The sequence below is a fragment of the Leptopilina boulardi genome, unplaced genomic scaffold, assembly GCF_019393585.1.
Source record: "Leptopilina boulardi isolate dan_hultmark-lab unplaced genomic scaffold, ZJU_Lbou_2.1 LbouV2_214, whole genome shotgun sequence".
Taxonomy (NCBI): Eukaryota; Metazoa; Arthropoda; class Insecta; order Hymenoptera; family Figitidae; genus Leptopilina; species Leptopilina boulardi.
In genome coordinates, this window is record NW_026137768.1 from 658,829 (window position 1) to 678,778 (window position 19,950).

General features: G+C 27.2%; 2 protein-coding genes across 2 annotated transcripts in view; one reads left to right on the forward strand and one right to left on the reverse strand.

The window, feature by feature from the left end:
• Positions 1-1,991: 1,991 nt before the first annotated feature.
• Positions 1,992-11,617, forward strand: LOC127279137 (leukocyte receptor cluster member 1). Its single transcript, XM_051301307.1, has 3 exons — positions 1,992-2,191; positions 8,693-8,792; positions 10,726-11,617. Exons 1-3 carry the CDS (start codon positions 2,169-2,171, stop codon positions 11,392-11,394), a joined length of 792 nt encoding a protein of 263 aa, XP_051157264.1. The 5' UTR covers positions 1,992-2,168; the 3' UTR covers positions 11,395-11,617.
• Positions 11,618-13,800: 2,183 nt separating this feature from the next.
• Positions 13,801-19,950, reverse strand: part of LOC127279130 (repetitive organellar protein) — a 52,265-nt gene continuing 46,115 nt past the window's right edge. Inside the window, exons 4-6 of the mRNA XM_051301282.1 lie at positions 16,243-16,572; positions 15,390-15,900; positions 13,801-14,060 (exon numbers count right to left, since the gene is read on the reverse strand). Of these exons, the coding sequence (XP_051157239.1) occupies positions 13,943-14,060; positions 15,390-15,900; positions 16,243-16,572 (959 nt within the window). The 3' untranslated portion in view covers positions 13,801-13,942. The remainder of the gene's footprint in view (positions 14,061-15,389; positions 15,901-16,242; positions 16,573-19,950) is intronic.

Here is a 19,950-nt window from a genome sequence, read left to right on the forward strand (position 1 = left end):
CCAAAAGATAGGAAAATTTCGAAATTCCCTCTGAGCAAAGCCAATCAAAGTTAGTGAAACTTCTGACAAATTCCGAGGATACTCAGAATTTGTGAGGTGTTCAAGCGCCTTAAGGTCCTTTCCAGAAAGGCCTTTCTCCAATAGGAACCTAAAGGTGCTTTTATACCTCAAGGAGCTTCTACAATAGCTCCGTTTGGCAATTCCAAGTCCAAGTCGGTTGGAGTTGGTTGCGCACGCATGGTGTTGCCAACTGTCGCCGAGTTGAAAATGAAAAAAAAAATTGTGCGTGATCTCGTGCTCACGAAATAGTTGAGGTTATGTACCTTTGAAGCTGTAAACACGCTGTAAAGTTTAATAAATTATTTGTTGTTGTTGCTTTTGATGTTTCCGCCGTCTCATCATTTTTTAAAGAGAAGAAAAATATAAATTAAATTAAATTTTTCTTTTATAAATAACAAAATTTTTTTCCCTGAATAATACACACATGCAATGAATTTAATATTTGTAATATATAAATATAGTAATAAAAAAATATACAATTAATAAGATGAACTGTCAATACAAATTTTTTTTTATGTTGTTTATTGACATTATAATAAAAGTTTTTCATCATTTTGATTTCACAATATATTAAAAAGGTATTGTCATGAACATAACCTTACAATATTTTTTGCTTATTTTAATATTATAGAACATCATGCGTGCGCAACCAACTCCAACCGACTTGGAGTTGGAATTGCCAAACGGAGCTATTGTAGAAGCTCCTTCAAATTTCGATCGGATGAACATTCTTTCTGGACCGTGAAAATGCGTGAAAAGTCATTTTCACGGCGGGTATTTTTGAATTGTTTTAAACAAAAAATGTTTTTTAAGAAATATAATATTAAATAATTGTTTTAATATGTAAGAACACTTTAAAATAGTGATAGAAAGATGATTTGATTGAAAAATTTAGCAAATTTTGCTTTAAAACGTTTCTGCTACAAGAAAGTGTAAAATGACGATGTTTGTGAAATGGTTTGTACAGTGCTTCTTCCTTGTAAGTGTCTCTCAGAGTTTTGTTTATGTTATGTCGGTTCTTTTTAACTTGTAATAAATAATGAGTGCTGAAAATAAATCGGTAAGTTGAAATGTTTATCAAATAAATTTAAATTCAACTAATTGTTTCGAATAACTGAAAGAAACATGTACACATGTACACTGTACAAACCATTTCACAAACATCGTCATTTTACACTTTCTTGTAGCAGAAACGTTTTAAAGCAAAATTTGCTAAATTTTTCAATCAAATCATCTTCTATCACTATTTTAAAGTGTTCTTACATATTAAAACAATTATTTAATATTATATTTCTTAAAAAACATTTTTTGTTTAAAACAATTCAAAAATACCCGCCGTGAAAATGACTTTTCACGCATTTTCACGGTCCAGAAAGAATGTTCATCCGATCGAAATTTGAGGTATAAAAGCACCTTAAACTTTTGCGTTGCGTGACTGACGCGTTGATTTTAGCATTGGTTGCCAATAGCAACCGACGCAATGCATACGCAACGCAAGAGTTTAGGATCCTATTGGAGAAAGGACTTTAGGCTAGTTCCACAATGGGTTCGACGCAAGGTAAACGCAGCGCTTACCTTGCGTCGAGCCAATTGTGGAACCAGCCTTAAAGGCGCCGTTCCATTACGAAACGCCGGCGTGCAGAAATCATTATCAAGGCCTTTCTCCAATAGAAACCTAAACTTTTACGTTGCGTATGCATTGCGTCGGTTGCTATTGGCAACCAATGCTAAAATCAACGCGTCAGTCACGCAACGCAAAAGTTTAGGTTCCTATTGGAGAAAGGCCTTCATAAGGCCAACGCACAATAGCTTCGCGAAAGACGTTCGCAAACGTGACATATGAGTTAGAAAAGGACAGAGATATATTCGTATCCTTTTCTATTTCATGCATCTGTTTCGCGAACGACTTTCCCGAATATATTGTGCGTTGGCCTTTATATTCTGACAGTTATGGCTACTTGACCTTAGGGTGCAACAGGCCAATAAATAAAACCAACAAACCAATATTCTGACAGTTTATCTCAAGTCATTTAAGAAGTTATCTTATGTTTAAAAGAAGAAACAAAGGGAAATTAATTGAAAGAAAGGAATAAATAAAATTATTTAAAATGAATATTTTACCCAAAAAACGGTAAGGCAATAAATTATACTTTTTTGAAGGTAGTTATTGAACGTTTTTATATTTGTCAGCAATGAATTTAATTGTAAAAGTTTTGTATGGTTGTAAAATTATTAAAAGAGAATTAAATAATTCCTTCAGTTCTCTAATTTCAAATAATTTCCCTTAATTTTGATTAAATAAGTAATGCATTTTTAACCTTTATAAAAAAAACTTTAGAGTCCTAAAACCCATATAATAAACAACCATATATTGTTATATTTTTTATTAAAAATAAATGACTACTTTTTAAAAAAATTTCGGAAAATCAAGATTTTTAAATTTTATAACCCATAAATTTGGGCATTTATAAACAAATGTGTAGACCACCCTCAGAACAGTGCCAACGGCCACATTTGTGGCATTGGTAAACTTTTTAGCAGCCACGGAGTAAGAACAATCTTCACAAATACTAGTAACTGTCAAACACCTCAATCCGTCTTTTCTTGCTTAATTTCAAAGTCTATATTCTTACTAGTATTTTGAGATGTCTCCGAAGACAATACCTCAATAACTAGCAAAATTAAACGCGCGCCAAATTGAGTATTTCATTGTTTGTTATAAAGAAATTAAAGATTATTATTATCAATAATAATTTAATTTATTAGAATATTATTACATATTAAATGATAATAATGAAAATTATATGTTTACAGGCATCGGATTATACGACTTTTTCCGACTTTTTTCAAAAAAACGGCTTTTATCGACTTATTTTAATAAAATGCGACATTTTTTTTTACATTTGAAAAAAACTAAATAAAATACATTTTTTTAGTATAAAATTTATATCTTCTTCAGATCTTCTTCAATTCAATTATTTAACAAATTTTAAACTAAAATGATTCTTCACTAAATTAATTTTTTTTAATAATTTTAATGAAATACATCACAAATTCAATTATATCAAAATAATTTTTCAATTAAAATTTTTATGAAATTTAACAATTGTTTATAATTTTAAAAAAATATATCACAATAAAATTGCATTATTATTTAAAAATTTTAATCTAAAATAAACTAAAATTCAATTATTACCCGAAATTTTAATTCAAAATCCAATAATTATCCAAAATTTTCAATTTAAAGTTTAATTATTTACCAAGTTTTCAATTTAAAATGAAATAAAATTCAATTATTTTCCAAAATTTATATTCAAAATTAATTATCCAAATTTTCAATCAAAAATGAACTTAAATTAAATTGTTATCCAAAATTTCAATTAAAATTCAATTATTTCCCAAAATTTTCAATTCAAAATGAACTGAAATTCAATTATTTTCCAAATTTAAAATCAAATAAAATTTCATTATTCTCAAAAATTTGAATTCAAAATTAATTGAATTTTCAATAATTTTAATTTAAAAGCATCTAAAGTTTAATTATTTCTAAAATTTTCCATCGAAAATTTTTTTTTTGAAATTTAATAATTTCAATTATAACTCAATTCAATTATTTTTAACTATTTTAATAATATTCTTTGAAATTTCAACTATCTGAAACCATTTTTCAATTAAAAATGATTTTCAAATTATTATATTTTGTCCGCATTTTCTAATAAATTTTTAGTGAAATCATCTAAAATTTTAATTACAAAACACTTAAAGTTTCAATTAATTTCCAAAATCTCAATTTTAAATCTTTGAAAATTCAATTAAATTTAAAAAAATGTTTTCCAAAAATTGTTTGATAAATTATTTTTATTTCTGTAACATTTAATAATTGATTAAAAATTAACAATATCTTTTGAAATTTAATTATTTCTAAAAATTTCAACTTTAACCCTTCGAAAAGGATTATTATTAAAAAGAAAAATTTTTATTTAAAAATCTGTAAAATATTTTTGTTAAAATAAAAAACAAATCCACTTTTTTTTGAATATAAATCGACTAAAACGACTTTTATGTGTCTTTAAGTTGATTCGAGGCCTGTGTTTTTATAATTAATATTTAATAGGTATTTGTTGGCGCCTGGTACCTTAAAAATTAATTTTAAAAATTAATTTTTTCAAATTACTATCTTGTACGAAATTTCTTGGTGCATCTTTTTTCTCATCATAAATTTTTTGTATTTGTATACAATTTTTGAATCAATATACAACTTTAAAAAAAATTTCGTTAGTAAACGTTGTGTACTTCAGCTTCGTGAATTGAATTTTCGAATTTGGAATTTTAAAGAAACTTATTCCGAAATTTGGAAACACAATTATACAACTTTGGCAAAAATGAGAAAAAGAATTGTCAAAATTTGACACGTCATAAGATTACTATTCAAAAAAACACGTGAAATCAGAAAAGGCCAACTTCAAGTTAGGACAAAAGGACAGGCCAAGCATTTTATTATTATATAATTCTTTGATAAATTATTTTAATTCTGTAAAATTTAATAATTTTCTAAAATTTAACAAAATCTTTTGAAATTCAATTATTTTTAAAAATTTCAACTGTAACTCTTCAAAAATTCAATTATTTTTAATGATTTCAATATTTCTTTAAAAATTCAATTATTTAAAAAAGATTTAATTAAAAACTCTAAAATTGAATTGTTATCAGAAATTTAAAAACAAAAAATTACAGCAGTTCAAATTTGCAGAAAATTTATTGCAAATTTAAAATCTTCTGTAATTCAATTATTTTTTAAAAATTTATTTTAAAAATCTGTTAAACTTAATTATTGTCAGAAAAATTTTTTAACCTTCTTTAAAAATCATTTGAAAAAGTTATTCCTGAGCCATAAGAAATGTCTATTGCCAAATTTTTTAAATTACTTTTTAATTTTTAAAAATAATGACAAACTTCAAGTAAAATTTTTATACATCTCGTCTTTAAAGCTTTTTCTGAAATTTGTTATTTTGAAGTCCGTGTAGGTACGCCATAACTTAAAATCTACTGGACCAAACGTTCTGAAATTTGGTACAGTACTTCTTCACATAATTCATCAGGTATTCCTGGGAGATTTAAAAAAAATTACAAATTATACAATAATAAATTAGCTAATTTTTTTATAGAGGTAATCGGTTTTTTGTCTTCCAAGTGCTACGAAAAATTTAAAAATAAAAAAATCCCCCCAGGATTACCTTGAGAAACACCATTAACAAATTCATTTTGATTTTTTTGTTTTACATGATTCTGTTTCGAGTTACAGCGTGCACCACAAAACAAATTATTTGGTGGTGCCTGAGGAGATTCATATATGAAGGGTAGAATGACAAAAGGGGTCAAGCGCCAATTTATCGAACATGACGTTTTTGCATAAAAAAATCAAGAAAATTCATTTACACATTTCTGTAGAAGGATTTCCTTTTTTATTGCGTATTTAAATCAGTTTTTCATAAAAATTAAATTAATAAAATAGCCTCAAATTTACTTTATTGCAACCTGATTGAAAAACAAAAGAAAGTGGTGAGTCAATAATATTATCAAAATAAAAAAAAATATTATTTTTTTAGGTTTTATTTTAATATTTTATTTTAATTTTATTTTAATAATATTTTAATTAACCCATTAACGCCCAAATGTCCATAATTTTTAACTTAACTTCAATGACAGAATTAAAACATTAAAAGACCAGATATTTTAATGCCCATGGGTTCTAGGGGGTATTGGGTATCGCTCTTTCAGATTTTGAGGTCAAAATAGAGATTGGTCGACCAGAAAATCCAATATGGCGAATAAAATAAAAAAAAAAACCAAAAAATCATTGTTTTTTTTTTTAAAACATTTTTTTTGAAGCCGAAAACATTTTTTCTAAGACATCTAACCTATCCTATTGGTGGATAAAATAGTTGTACTTTTAAACTATGTTCATGAGAACCTTCAATTTCAAGATGGAGGACTCAAAATGGCGGAAAAGTAAATGCAATTTAGTAGATATGAACAGAATATTGAACTAACAGTTAAAAAGTCATTAATTCTGCCTCAAAATGGTTACTCGGGGGTTTTCGGGGTCGCTGATTACAAATCTGAAGTAAGTTTTTCAAAATTCAAAATGTCGGATCCAATATGGCGGATTATTTTTTAAAAATTCATTGAATTTGCTTGAAACTTATTACTCGGGGGTTTTCGAGGTCGCTGATTACGAATCTGAAGTCAGTTTTTCAAAATTCAAAATGGCGGATCCAATATGGCGGACGACTTTTGAAAAAACTTCATATATTTGTCTGAAAATAATTACGCGGGGGTTTTTGGGGTCGCTGATTACGAATCCGACGTCAGTTTTTCAAAATTCAAAATGGCGGACGACTTTTGAAAAACTTATTAATTTAAATTAACCTGTTTATCAAAATTATACGTGCAAAAAATTTTTCATTCCATATTTTTTCTTTTTAGAATTACCAGATTACGAGTTACAAGCCAGACTTTCAGAATTTGACTATTTTAAAGAAATATCTTAAAAATTGTGGAATTTAAAAAATTTGACTTTAGATTAGTTTTCAATAATTCAAAAACTTCTGGATTTAAAATTTAATAAAAATCGAACACTTTTTTATAAATTCGTTTAATAGATTAAATTCGCACATTTTAAATGTGAAAAACTGACGTCGGAATCGTTATCAGCGACCTACAAAGTTACCAAGTAAGTAGTTTCCAGTGATTTTAAATATTTGTCTGCTATATTGGATCCGCCATTTTGAATGTTGAAAAACTGACTTCAGATTCGTAATCAGCGACCTCGAAAACCCCCGAGTAATAAGTTTCAAGCAAATTCAATGAATTTTTAAAAAATAATCCGCCATTTTGAATTTTGAAAAACTTACTTCAGATTCAGGGAGTAGTATAAGGAGACCGAACGGCCATTATGAATCCGCGTCAAAAGTGGCCGCACTTTTGGTGATCGTAATTCCCATGGGCACACTTCTGTCGATAGCAGCGCCTCACTCGGAGAGGCTGACACTATCGTTGTAAACAAGAAAGCATGATATAACCTCTGCTTTTTTAGTTTGTTTATCGTGTGCGGTTTATCGTTTAGTAAATAAATTACGACTGAATTGTGATAAAATTTTAACACGCTTAAAATAAAATATTTTGTGAAGTGTAATGTCTAATAAAAACAACATGTGCACTGAATAATCACAGTAGCAGACGACAAATAGTGCCACTTTTCTACACTAAGAGCGCTGATATCGACAGAAGTGTGCCCATGAGAATTACGATCACCAAAAGTGCGGCCACTTTCCGCGCATGGCGTTCGGTCTCCTTATACTACTCCCTGTTCAGATTTGTAATCAGCGACCCCGAAAACCCCCGAGTAACCATTTTGAGGCAGAATTAATGACTTTTTAACTGTTAGTTCAATATTCTGTTCATATCTACTAAATTGCATTTACTTTTCCGCCATTTTGAGTCCTCCATCTTGAAATTGAAGGTTCTCATGAACATAGTTTAAAAGTACAACTATTTTATCCACCAATAGGATAGGTTAGATGTCTTAGAAAAAATGTTTTCGGCTTCAAAAAAAATGTTTTAAAAAAAAAACAATGATTTTTTGGGTTTTTTTTTTTATTTTATTCGCCATATTGGATTTTCTGGTCGACCAATCTCTATTTTGACCTCAAAATCTGAAAGAGCGATACCCAATACCCCCTAGAACCCATGGGCATTAAAATATCTGGTCTTTTAATGTTTTAATTCTTTCATATTTTTATGGTTATACTAAGTGAACAATTGAATTTAAAGATGAAAGTATTGCTCAATTCCAAAGCAAGCAATTAATTCTTAATTTTCTTGAAAACAAACAATTTTTTAACCCCTTCGCTGTGAAGCAAAAATCGTGTTTCCGTGCCACCAGTGTGCAAAAAAAAATTTTTTTTTTTAAATCTTATATTACCATATTGTATGTTTTTATTAACATTAATATTATATTAAGTAAAACTATTTTATTTTTAAGATGCTGCTATAGCGGTCATGCACACTGGTGGCACGACTTATTTTTGCCTCTATAGAGGTCAGTAACAGTGAAGGGGTTAAAGGAATTTTTTTTTCTATTCTTTTCGTCGATTCCATAGAAAGAAACTAATTTTCCAGTTTTTCTTTAAACTGTATATTTTTTTATAACCACAGTTTTTTTTTAATTTTATCGTTAATATGTAGGTTTATTTCAACAAATTGTTGTTTATTTATTAAAACATACTAATATATCGAAACGGTTTTCTCAGTTTTTTTTAAATGACCTGCAAAATTTTTAAAAATGTTTTTTTTACTTCCTGTAAAAACAGTGAATTGGCGCTTGACCCCTTTTGTCATTCTACCCTTCATATACTCACTGAATCCTCAATTTTTTGCAATGAAAATTTGAAAAAATTTTGTTCAAATGTTGCACTATTTTATGAAAATTGATTAAATTAACTCTACCTGTATCGCCAAAAAAAAGTGAAGATGTCATTATTTTTGAAAAAACTTTATAATTAAACATAAATTACATTGAAATAAATTTTTAATTATAATTAATTTAATTAACGTTTGATAAATATTTCAGATGGCATGTACGCACTAAAGAAAATATAGCAAGAGTTAGAAAGGATGAAGCGAAAGCTGCACAAGAAGAAACTGAAAAGAAATTACGAATCCAAAAGGCTGTAAGAATATATTATCTTTTAATTGGGGGCGGTACGAATTCAACACAAATAAACTCTACACAAAAAATACTGCACCGCTAACTGTACACGAGTCAATTCTCAACAAAATTAAATAAAAATATATTCTTCACAATTCAATACTATATCGAAAAAGCCTACACAATAAACTATTATCTAGAAAATTATCTCCATAAACTGTACACAAATAAACTCAACACATTAAGATTTAGAATTAGAAAAATAAAAATATTTTTTTTATAATTCTACACAAATAAATATTACATTCGTAAATTCTACACAGCTATAAAAAATAATAAATTAAATTCGACACAAAAGGAAAGATTATTTTCATGTGTAAAATTTAATTGTGTCGAATTTAATTTTTTATTTTTTATAGCTGTGTAATATTTACTGATGTAGTATTTATTTGTGTAGAATTATAAAAAATTTTTTTTTATTTTTCTAATTCTAAATCTTAATGTGTTGAGTTTATTTGTGTAAAGTTTATGAAGATAATTTTCTAGTAAATAGTTTATTGTGTAGGGTTTTTGGATGTAGTATTTAATTGTGAAGAATATATTTTTATTTAATTTTGTTGAGAATTGACTCGTGTACAGTTAGCGGTGCAGTATTTTTTTGTGTAGAGTTTATTTGTGTTGAATTCGTACCGCCCCTTTTAATTGCATCCCTTTTTATATCCAATGTTTATACCGCTGTTAAAAAATTACTTACGCGTTACCGATAGGGGAATTGGGGGCAAAACGGGATAGTTGACTTTATTTACACATTAATGGAGCAATAATGGTTGTATTGCACATAATGTGGAACCAATATGACAGTTTTCAGGTGGTAAAAACATTGAACGATTATACCACGTTTTTTCTTCTTACCACGTTGTTTCATGAAAAAACTGTTTTCGGTGATTTTCTTCTAACTTATCCATTTTGTTCAGAATGTGTTTATTTTGTAAATAACAGCATTTAATATAACATTTTTTGTTTTTCATAAGTATCACTGACTACTCTAGCAGGTAAACATTTGATTAATTGTTTGTTGAATCATACTTTTTATTGATTAACATTTTTATGTCATTTCGCATGAGGGGGCAAAATGGGATATGGAGTTTATTTTATCATATAATTAAAAACATATTATTGTAAGTACAAGAGTTAATTAGTTTTATATAAATGTTTCATTTTTCTTGTAGAAGGGTAAAAAAATTATAAAATAAAGACAAGTAGAGAAAATTGGTCAGAAGAGAGCATGAAAAATGCGGTGGGCGAAAAATGGGTTTCAACTTAGTAGCAAAAATATTTTCTGTCCCTCAAATCATTTTGGAAAAAAAGGTGAAGATGCAACCTTCACTTTCGAAGATTGCAAGCAATAATATGATGATTTTTTTTTAAACCCCAGCTTGCTTCTTAGGGTATCCGATTTTGCCCCCAGGGGAGGCAAGATGGTCATATTTTACTTTTCTACGTTTTGTTAATTTTATATTTTATTATGTAATAAATGTTCCTAATAAGATTGTGCCATGGAAGGCTGATTGCCAAAGATGATTATTGTAATAAATAATAAAATATAGATATATTAATGTTAGTTTTATTGAGTTTCAAACGTTAACTATCCAGTTTTGCCTCTATGTCCCCTATTTTCCCCGAAAAGTAACTCGTAAACGTTCTCGATACTATTCATTTTTCTAAGTATCAGTTTTAATAATTTTTACAATAATGTAAAATTGTAAAACAATTTTTTTCTTCACTAGATATTTTTATGGCATAATTAATAAAACAATTTTTCAATTTTGAAAAAAATAAAAAAACTTTTTACTAAATTTTTAGCTTTAAAATTTAATTTTTGTAATAATAATAATATTATATTATTATTATATTATATTATATATTATAATTATTTATAAATAATATTATTCCAGGAAAGAGAAGCGCAAATCGAATTTTTGCGTCAGGAAGCAAGAAAAAAGTATGATGATAAAGTCAACAGCAACTGCACTCCTGTTAAAACTGAAAAGCACATTAATTTTTTCTCTGAGTTGGAAGAAGACAAAGTTGATTATAAAAAAAGTAATGTACATAATGAAAAAGAAAAAAAAGATGAAAAAGAACAGTATGAAAAGAAAATTGGATATTTAACGTATCTTGGCCAAGATACTCTTGAACTAAAAGGAGAAACTAGTTGGTATAATAAAGATCGTGACAGCGAATCACAAGTCAAAGAAAGTGAAAAAGATAAGCGGAAAAAATCTTTTCAAGATCCTATTCACAGTATGAATAAATACATAAAATTATTAGATAAAGCTAATAAAAGCAATGATAATAATTTAGCTTTAAATAAAAAAAAAAAATTAGAATCGAAAATTGCGTACTCTAAGAAAAAAAAAGATAGTAATCAAAAAGATACACTGGAACAATTGAGAACTAAAAGGTTATTGCGAGAACAAAAAGAAAAGCTTAAAACTGAAATGTTATTAGCAAAACTACAAGGCAATTCTAAGCCAGTTGAGTCTCAAAAATCAGATATCCGACAAAAGTATAATTCTCAGTTTTTTCCAGAATTTGCAAGACAGAATTTAAAAAAAAGTTAAAAATAAGAAATGTATGATTACATTATTAGAAATTTGTAAAATGTGATTATTTTACATTTCTATAATCGTAAAGTGACTAGAGTGGCTCACTGGCCTTTAAATGCAAATAAACATTTACGAAATATGATTAATAAATCAAACAAAAATAAATAGAATAATATATTTTTAATTGTGTATTTATATATAGAAATTTAAAATTGTAATAAATGATATATTAAAAAGTTTTCCTACTTTTTATTCAAATCCGTTATTGAAATAATATTTCTATAGTCAAAAATTAAATTATAAAATTTTTATAAATTATTTGGAAAATTATACATTAATAAATATTAAAAATAAAATACTATTAAGAATTGAGTTTAAATTTAGAGAAATATAATTTCTGAAATAATAGAAAGAGAAGGAAGATATAAATTTAAATAAAAAGAAAAATTAATTAAATATAAATTTAAAGATTTTATAGAAGAATAAAGTAGTTATTTATGATACAAGTGCGTAAAGTGAGTGATTATACGAGTGTGACGTTTGCAGCAAATCACACGAGTATAATCAGATTTACGCACGTGTATCATACAACATTTTTTGCAACACCCACCTCTAAAGTTAAGTACCTATTATGAAGAATTCCAACTCTCTATTGGAATAATTTCGATTGTATAGAATTAAAAAAATCAATCGAAGATCAGGAAAAATATCATTAAGCAGGAGTGTATAAATTTAATAGTAAAGTTCGTTTTTTAATTTTGTGGTTTTGTATGGTCTAAAACAATCCTTATATTATGTGAGAGAAATTTCGGTGCGTAAAGTGAATCACTTTACACACCGTTTGAAAAAGAGCTTCTTTACACACAATTTTCGGTGTGTAACATTTAACTTTAGAGGTTCGTGTTGCAAAAAAATATTTTTTTTTTATTAAAGCATTTAAAAAACTTAAAAAGGTTTATAAGCATACATAAAATTTATATCTTTAAATTATAATTATCAAGAAATTTGACAATGAGCTTGCAGACAGCAATATTTGGTCCTACCAAAAACATTTCCATACACAGAGGCAAAAAAATGTTCTTGTTAAAAAGTTTCTTAAACAAAACAATACGTTGAGGTATATATAATCTTCTAGTTAAAGATTTATGACTAAACCATGGTTTCTTAACGCCAGAGTAATAATTTTGCAAATAATATTTGCCCGTAAAAAGTAATAAATTATAATTTTACATTTTTTAAATATTTATAAATTAAAAATAATATAACAAAATTTTATTTTTTTATTTAAGTAAAAATTATTTAAAAATTAATGGTAAAAGTTAAATAATTATAAAATTATTATTTTTCGAGAAATAAAATTCAGTTAAAGGAAAATGATTGACAGCTAGACAATGGCATTATTCTCGGCCAGCGTTAGAAACGAAAATAGTATGAGAAAAATCGCTCTGTTCTTAGTATAATAATTTAAATATAATTGGCTACGAAAATTGGCGGTAAGAAATACATTAGAAAAGCGCCCCGCGAAAAGTAGTGAGGGAAAATCGCTTATCCTCGCTCAATCAATTTAAAGTTTTTTTACACACTCGAAATTTTTAATTATACAAGCCCCTAGAAAATAAAGGTAGGGACGAGTCTTTGTAAGCCGAAAAAATGCACATTTCTGTCTCTTAATTCTGAACAGTATCGCACTGGTAAGAGCTTTCTTTTATATATTGAATATATATAACAATATATAACACGATCAGTTTTCCGAAATAAAAGAGATAAAAAAGATCCAATCGTAACAAAATTATTTAAAAATTATTTCACTTGAAGAAACCAATTGTTAGGAGCTATTTGACGATTTCTACCAACATGATTAATTTTTCAAGAGTGGTAACAAAGACAAAATCGTAATTCTAGATTAATATTATTATGAGCCATGTGCATTGCAATAGGCGATCCACATGACAATTTGAAAGATTAAAAAAAAGAGATGATCCCAACAAACCTGAAAATTTAGTTAATTCAGGATATAATTAATTTATTCAAATTAATTATCTAGTAGGGTTTTCAGAGATTAATCTATTAAGGTTTAATGAAAAGACTCATAATTTAAAAATTTATTGTTAAATTATGATTAATCATTTAAGTTTAATTAATTTATAATAGAAAATTTAAAAAGAATTAGGAGAAACTATCCCGTAATTTTGGTTAGATAAAAACAATTATTTAAATAATAAAAGCTATATCGTCAGATTAATTATTTATATTAAAATCTTAAAAATATAATAATATAATCAATTGTTTAAACAAGTAGAAGAATTTTGAAAAGTTAATAACAAAAGCTAAAAAACTAAAAAATTATTGGTGTCGTTGCTAATTTTTATTTAATTTTCATTTAGTCTCTTTAAAAAAAACAAATAGAAAAATAGAACCAAATACATTATTAAAAAATTTAATTCGAAAAGGACAAATATTTTATTACATTAAACATATGTATTTTTACATTAAAAAAGATAATTAAAAACTTATCGATGATATTAAATTCTTTTTTCTACAAAGTAATCCAATAAATTAATTATTAACAAATTAATTTGACCGATTTTCCATCAGTCTTCTGTAACACCAATTCCATATCAACATCATCCATTGTCGACTGAGACGCTTCTGTTCCTTGAGTTCCATCGCTAGATGATGAACTGAAAAAAACAATTTCTGCTTTAATACTTTTAATTTTAAGACAAAAATATAATCCCATTTATTCATAAACTCATATTATTTGATATACTATTTATGAATGTGAAAATTAAGAGGCAACATCACAAAAACTTGATACATTTATCCATTTGGAGGTCATTGCTAGTGCTTTAGTGTTATTTTAGTGTTTGTTACTCTATACCAACAAATTTTTTTAACTGAAGTCGTCTGTCATCAGTAGATACAAATGCATATGATATTGCAAAGTACCTTTTATTTTTACTGCATTATCAAATCTTTTTTTCAGTCTCTACAGAGTGTGATTATTTTCCAAAAGATAAAAAACGAACATCATGTGTTGAAGTTGAAGCGAAACCAAAGAGACAAAATAAAAAACTTTATAATACAATTTCTTTACTGTAATAAATACAAAAATGCATTTTTTGATACAACGGAACCAAAAATTACAAATTTAAACAATCAGATACTAATTTTTAATTACAATAAAATTACAATAGAAAATAATTATAATTACTAATTAACTTTTAATAACAAATTTATAATCTTTAACTTTTTATAGGTTTAAACATTCAGAAATTCAATCTTTTTCTCTATTCATTTAGAACGTAACTTATTTCAAAAACTAAAACTTTTTCAAAATTTTACAACGAGCGTAATGTAGGCGTAATGTAGGTTGGCCTAACTTTGCATGCCAACTCTGGGCTGCATAGTTTAGCCAACCATTGGGCCAACCTTAATCAGAGTTGGACTAACCGTTGGCAAAACTCCAGCAAAAACAGTTTAAAAGACCTAGAAGCTTAGGTTGGCTAAACTGTCAGCCATGGTTGGCCCGAAGATTGACAAAACTCCGGGAAACGTAGTTTAAAAAAACCTATAAGTTTTGGTTGGCGAAACTCTGGGCCATGGTTGGACAGAAGGTTGGCAAAACCGGTTAAGTGTAAGTTACACTCACGCACCTAGCCTCCTTTCAAAAAAGTGTCTTCATTAATTTTGTAATGCCTCCGTTCACGGCATATTTTGAAAATAATCATTGTTTCTCCTTGACAAAGCCATGAATTTGTAGATTCAATTTCCGAAAGCTAATTACTAATATTATAAAATAAACATAATTATTATAATTCTCATATTATATTCTCTTTCTTACATCTACCTTCTGCTCTGTAAATAAAACGGGAAGTATCACAGAATCACCGAGCAAGACAAATATAATAACTTTATCAGTTTTGTTATTTCTCTAATTTTGAGTATATTGACTATTGATATTTCGACTATATTTTTCTCTAATCTTATAACAATTGCTTAAATTATACCTTGAATCATCAGACGAAGAGTCACTGTCGCTATCACTTTGAGATCCCTCCGACTGACTGTCGAATTTGTGTTCATTAGGTTTCATAGGTCCATATAAAACTGTATTAAGAGGATAATATCTTAACTCAGCAGGCGTATATTCTCTATAGTAATCAGTATACTGTCCAGGAATAAGAGAAACGGGATAGTAACTTGAACTTCGATCTACTTCAATTTGTTGTTCCTTTTTAGGCAAATGAATGGTAAAAGTTTGTAAATCCAAACTTGATTTTCGATTATCCATACGAGCTCTATTTAAATTAATATTCCACGAAAGGGCCGATTGCATTGCCATTTCCGCAAGATCTATTCTATTTCTCTCAGCATTCGCTGCTGCTGTTAACTCCTTTTGTTTCTTTGAATGTTCTTTAACTTGTTTATCTCGCATATGTTTACGATACTCTTCATATTGATCAGGAAAATCGCTGCACATTATGTCCAAAACTTCCGAACTTGGTAAAGCCGTAAGCCCTATAAAAAACAAAATTATAATAAAGTATGCACAGAAAATAAATGATTAGAATAGGACTTAAAATTTTTTAAATCTGTTGATTCTTCATGGAGGTAAGAAATATAGGGACAGAGCATAGTCTTAGTTCAGGTCGATCAGGAAAAAAGAAAGTTATATGACAGATTTGCGCACTGTCAAAAATTCTAGGAAATTAAATTTTATCACCGATTCTCAATGCACACAATAAACTCTTTCTTATAAATGCAAGATCAGATACCGCATTTTTTTTTTTTTTTTTTGCTGCGTCCCTATATTTCTTAGTCCCATGGATAGTTTGAATTAAAGTTTTATTTTCTATTTACCCATGTCACACATTGCTTCACTAACTAATCCATTTTCTCTTAAGTAATTTCTTTCCTCCATATCGACTATTCTGCGCTTTAAATCTGGATATTTTCTTTTGAACGATTTTACTCCCAAATATTGGGAAATTTGTTCTTGAACCATGAAAGTTTCGCCCTTTCTGTCAACGGGCCATTCATACTCAGCAATTTTGTCAACTGTGAAAGAACCTTCATCAGGATCGAAATTAATTTCCATTCGGCGATTTTTAACTTTTACTCTTTCAGACTCTGTAGTTGCTGTACTAAGTACACTACCTTGAGATTCTTCATTAATAACTGTCTCCGAGACTGTAAAATAAGTAAAAAAAGATGAAATATTTAATACACGGTACGTTTTACACTACCGATCAGAATTGTACGACCACCCACTTTTTGATATATGATAAACATCTTAAAAAATAAAATGTAAGGATACTAATTTTTTTCACTTTATTTCTTATTAAGTGATAAAATCATGAGAAGATTATTATTAATGTTTAAAGCTAATTTATCTTTTGTGTTGTATCAAAATAGGCAACTAATAGGTATATTAAAATATAAAAATTATTCAAAAGCTACACATTAAATTAATTTGAGCTCGATAAAATGCTCAGGTCTACTAGACCAATGGTGCCAGTTTAAGGGTTAAAAAAAGTGTCATTTTCAATAGTTTACAAAAATTTGAATTACTTCTTTAAAAAATTAAAACAAAAGTCACTAGACCAAGTAAACAAGATTTAATCATTTATAGCGTCTGCGGCACATGTATTTGTCACTTTACAAAAATCAATATAACTTTTTCAAATATTAATGTTTTTTAATGGCGTTATGCTTTTTTTCATCAGGTAGGATTAAAATTTCAATAAAAAATACAAACAGAAAATAAAAAAAAAATTTTGACATAAAATAATAACCAAAAGTAAATAAAAATCGTAATAAAAATCAGATATCTCTCATAAAGATGGGAAAATGGGTAAAAGGCAAAAAAAATTTATGAAATACAGAAACTGAAGATTTTTGAACTACTGAATATAAATAATCTGGTTCCAAAAATAAAAAATTTAAAATGGCGTATTCAAGATGGCGCCCAAAACAAAAAATATCTTACGTTTTACTACTAGCAAAAAAATAAAATAAATGACATATTTATAAGGGTTTTCGAGATCGCTGATCATGAATTTGATATCAAATGGACAATTTAACAGTTGACAACAGTCAATTCAACTGTCAACTTTATCAAAAAGTAATTATTTTGATTGAAAATGACAGTAGAGGGGTTTTTAGAATCGCTGATTACGAATTTGATATCATATTGACAATTTGAGACGCATGAATATGTTCTAAAAATCATTAGTTAGAATTTTTATTTTATGGATTTTCATTTGTCATAATTATTTTTGAGCCGAATTTATATTTGTACGAATTAATATTTTGCAAAATTTTCATCGAACCGATTTTCTATATTACAGAATTTTTGTAGGTATAACCGAAAATTCACTTCATAGAATTTTATTTATTCGAATCACAATTTTATGGATAATTTTTGATTGGTTGATTTTAAAAATCGCGCCGACGTCTCTCTGTCGATTGTGTGTTCGGCCATTTGCAATTTCAAACAAATGAAAATTCTATCAATTAGAAATTCTGTTAAATGATTTTTCGGTTAAGTAAAAATTCTGTAGTATAAAAAATCGGTTATATGAAAATTATACCAAATAATAATTGGAACAAATAAAAATTCATCTGAAAGAAAATTCTATGCAATGAAATTCTATCCAATAAAAATTCTTGAAAATGCCAATTATGTTAAATGAAAATTCTAACAAATAAAAATTCTGTGAAGTGAATTTTCGATTATATAAAAATTCTGTAATACAGAAAATCGGTTTAATGAAAATTTTGCAAAATACTAATTCGAACAAATAAAAATTCGGCTCAAAAATAATTATGACAAATGAAATTTCATGAAATGAAAATTCTAACTAATGATTTTTAGAACATATTCATGCGTCCTGACAATTTGACAGTTGTCAGCTGTTAATTCAAATATCAACTTGTTCAAAAAGTATCTTTGAGTCGTAAATTCGCCCATTCAAAAGAATTCTCATTCTACACACAATTTCTTCAAATTTTTAATCTTCCTCTAATCTTCGCTTCTTACCATGTTTTTTTTTGTTCATAAGTGTTTAATATTGCTATCGAAAACCGATATGGAAAAATCTAAAGTTTCTTTTAAAAGTTCATGTCATAGGAAATAATTTTGCTATTGAAAATTTTCGGCTTGCATTGAAAATAAGAAATTTAGTTTTTTGAGTGTGCTTTTTTCTGAACACTTTAAATAATAAACATTTGGAAACATTATTTTATAAAGTTGATAGAAACTTCATGGAAGGGTTTATAAACTTTATGGAGACGAATATAATGGGAAAACTTTGAATTAAATAATAAAATATGAAAAAGAAGACGATTAATATGAAGCTCAAGCTACACTGAAATAAAAACTCGAAAAATCATGTTTGATTTTAATGGAAAGTTAAATTAATTTTTTCATTCTTTTTTATGTTAGGATATTTTGTTTATAATTTTACATCAAAGAATACAAAAATTTTGTCACACACGAGTGACAGAAAATTTGAATCATCATTTCTGTAAAATGTTACAAGAAATTGTTATTTTTCCTCTCGAAAATTTAGAAAACTTTTTTCCTGATAATTTGGGTTAAGTGATAAAGGCGAGGAAAAGCGGGGAAGTCTAAGTAGTTAAATATCAGTTTTGACAAGCATACTTTTGATGCAAAAAAATGTAAATAAAGAATTTCAATGGATCTTAAATTATTACTTCTTTTCAAATCAGAAAATTTTTCTTTCAATCCTGTTTTACATAGGCTAACTTTACAACTTAAATTGAAGGGCTGGATGCTAGAAGGGGATATGCGACATTTACTTAACGTGGTGCGTATACCCTTATAGCATCCGGCTCCTCAAATATTCAAGGGATTTTGGGGACGCGTGAATATTCCCTTCATTAGACTTGCCACAATTTTTGTGGTGCAGAATTAAAAATTATCGAATTTACATTCAGTAGAATTTTAAAAAAGTAGATTTTATCATGAGCCCAATTTTAATATCGAAAAATTTCTATTTAAAAAATTCTAATTTTGTAGAATTTCTATTCAATTGAACTGTGAAAAAGCTGATTTTCTAATAAATCGAATTTTCAAATAATGCAATTTTCATTTAACAGAACAATTGAAGTTTTTTGTAGTCTTAAGTTAAAAAATAAATATCTTAGAACTAAGTGAACGGATCTTTATAAAAATTGGTATACTTACAAAGAAAATGATACAGTTTTATTTGAAAATTTAAAAATTTATGATTTTTAATAATTGTTATTGCAAAATTAATTGTTTATATAAAAAATAAATCATGTTATCACGTGTTTGTGCGGCGCTGCGTGTCTCTAGCACTAGCATGCAGAATGTATTTTGCTCAAAAAGTATGGAAACTTGCAAATATCTCGAAAAGTACGAATTTTTATAAAAAATGTTCAAGACAAAAGTTGTTCCTAACTAAACGATCTACATTTGTGAACCCAAAAAATTGTTGTTTTTGTTAAATAAAATCCTCTAATTTTCAGAATCAAATTCTTAATCCCTATGAAATTATGTGTTTTAACGTGTGAAGTATA

Coding starts and splice junctions, on each gene's coding strand:
- LOC127279137 (XM_051301307.1), top strand. CDS start 2,169: ATGAATATTTTACCCAAAAAACG. Junction 2,192..8,692: donor AATATTTTACCCAAAAAACG/GTAAGGCAATAA, acceptor TAAATATTTCAG/ATGGCATGTACGCACTAAAG. Junction 8,793..10,725: donor AATTACGAATCCAAAAGGCT/GTAAGAATATAT, acceptor ATATTATTCCAG/GAAAGAGAAGCGCAAATCGA.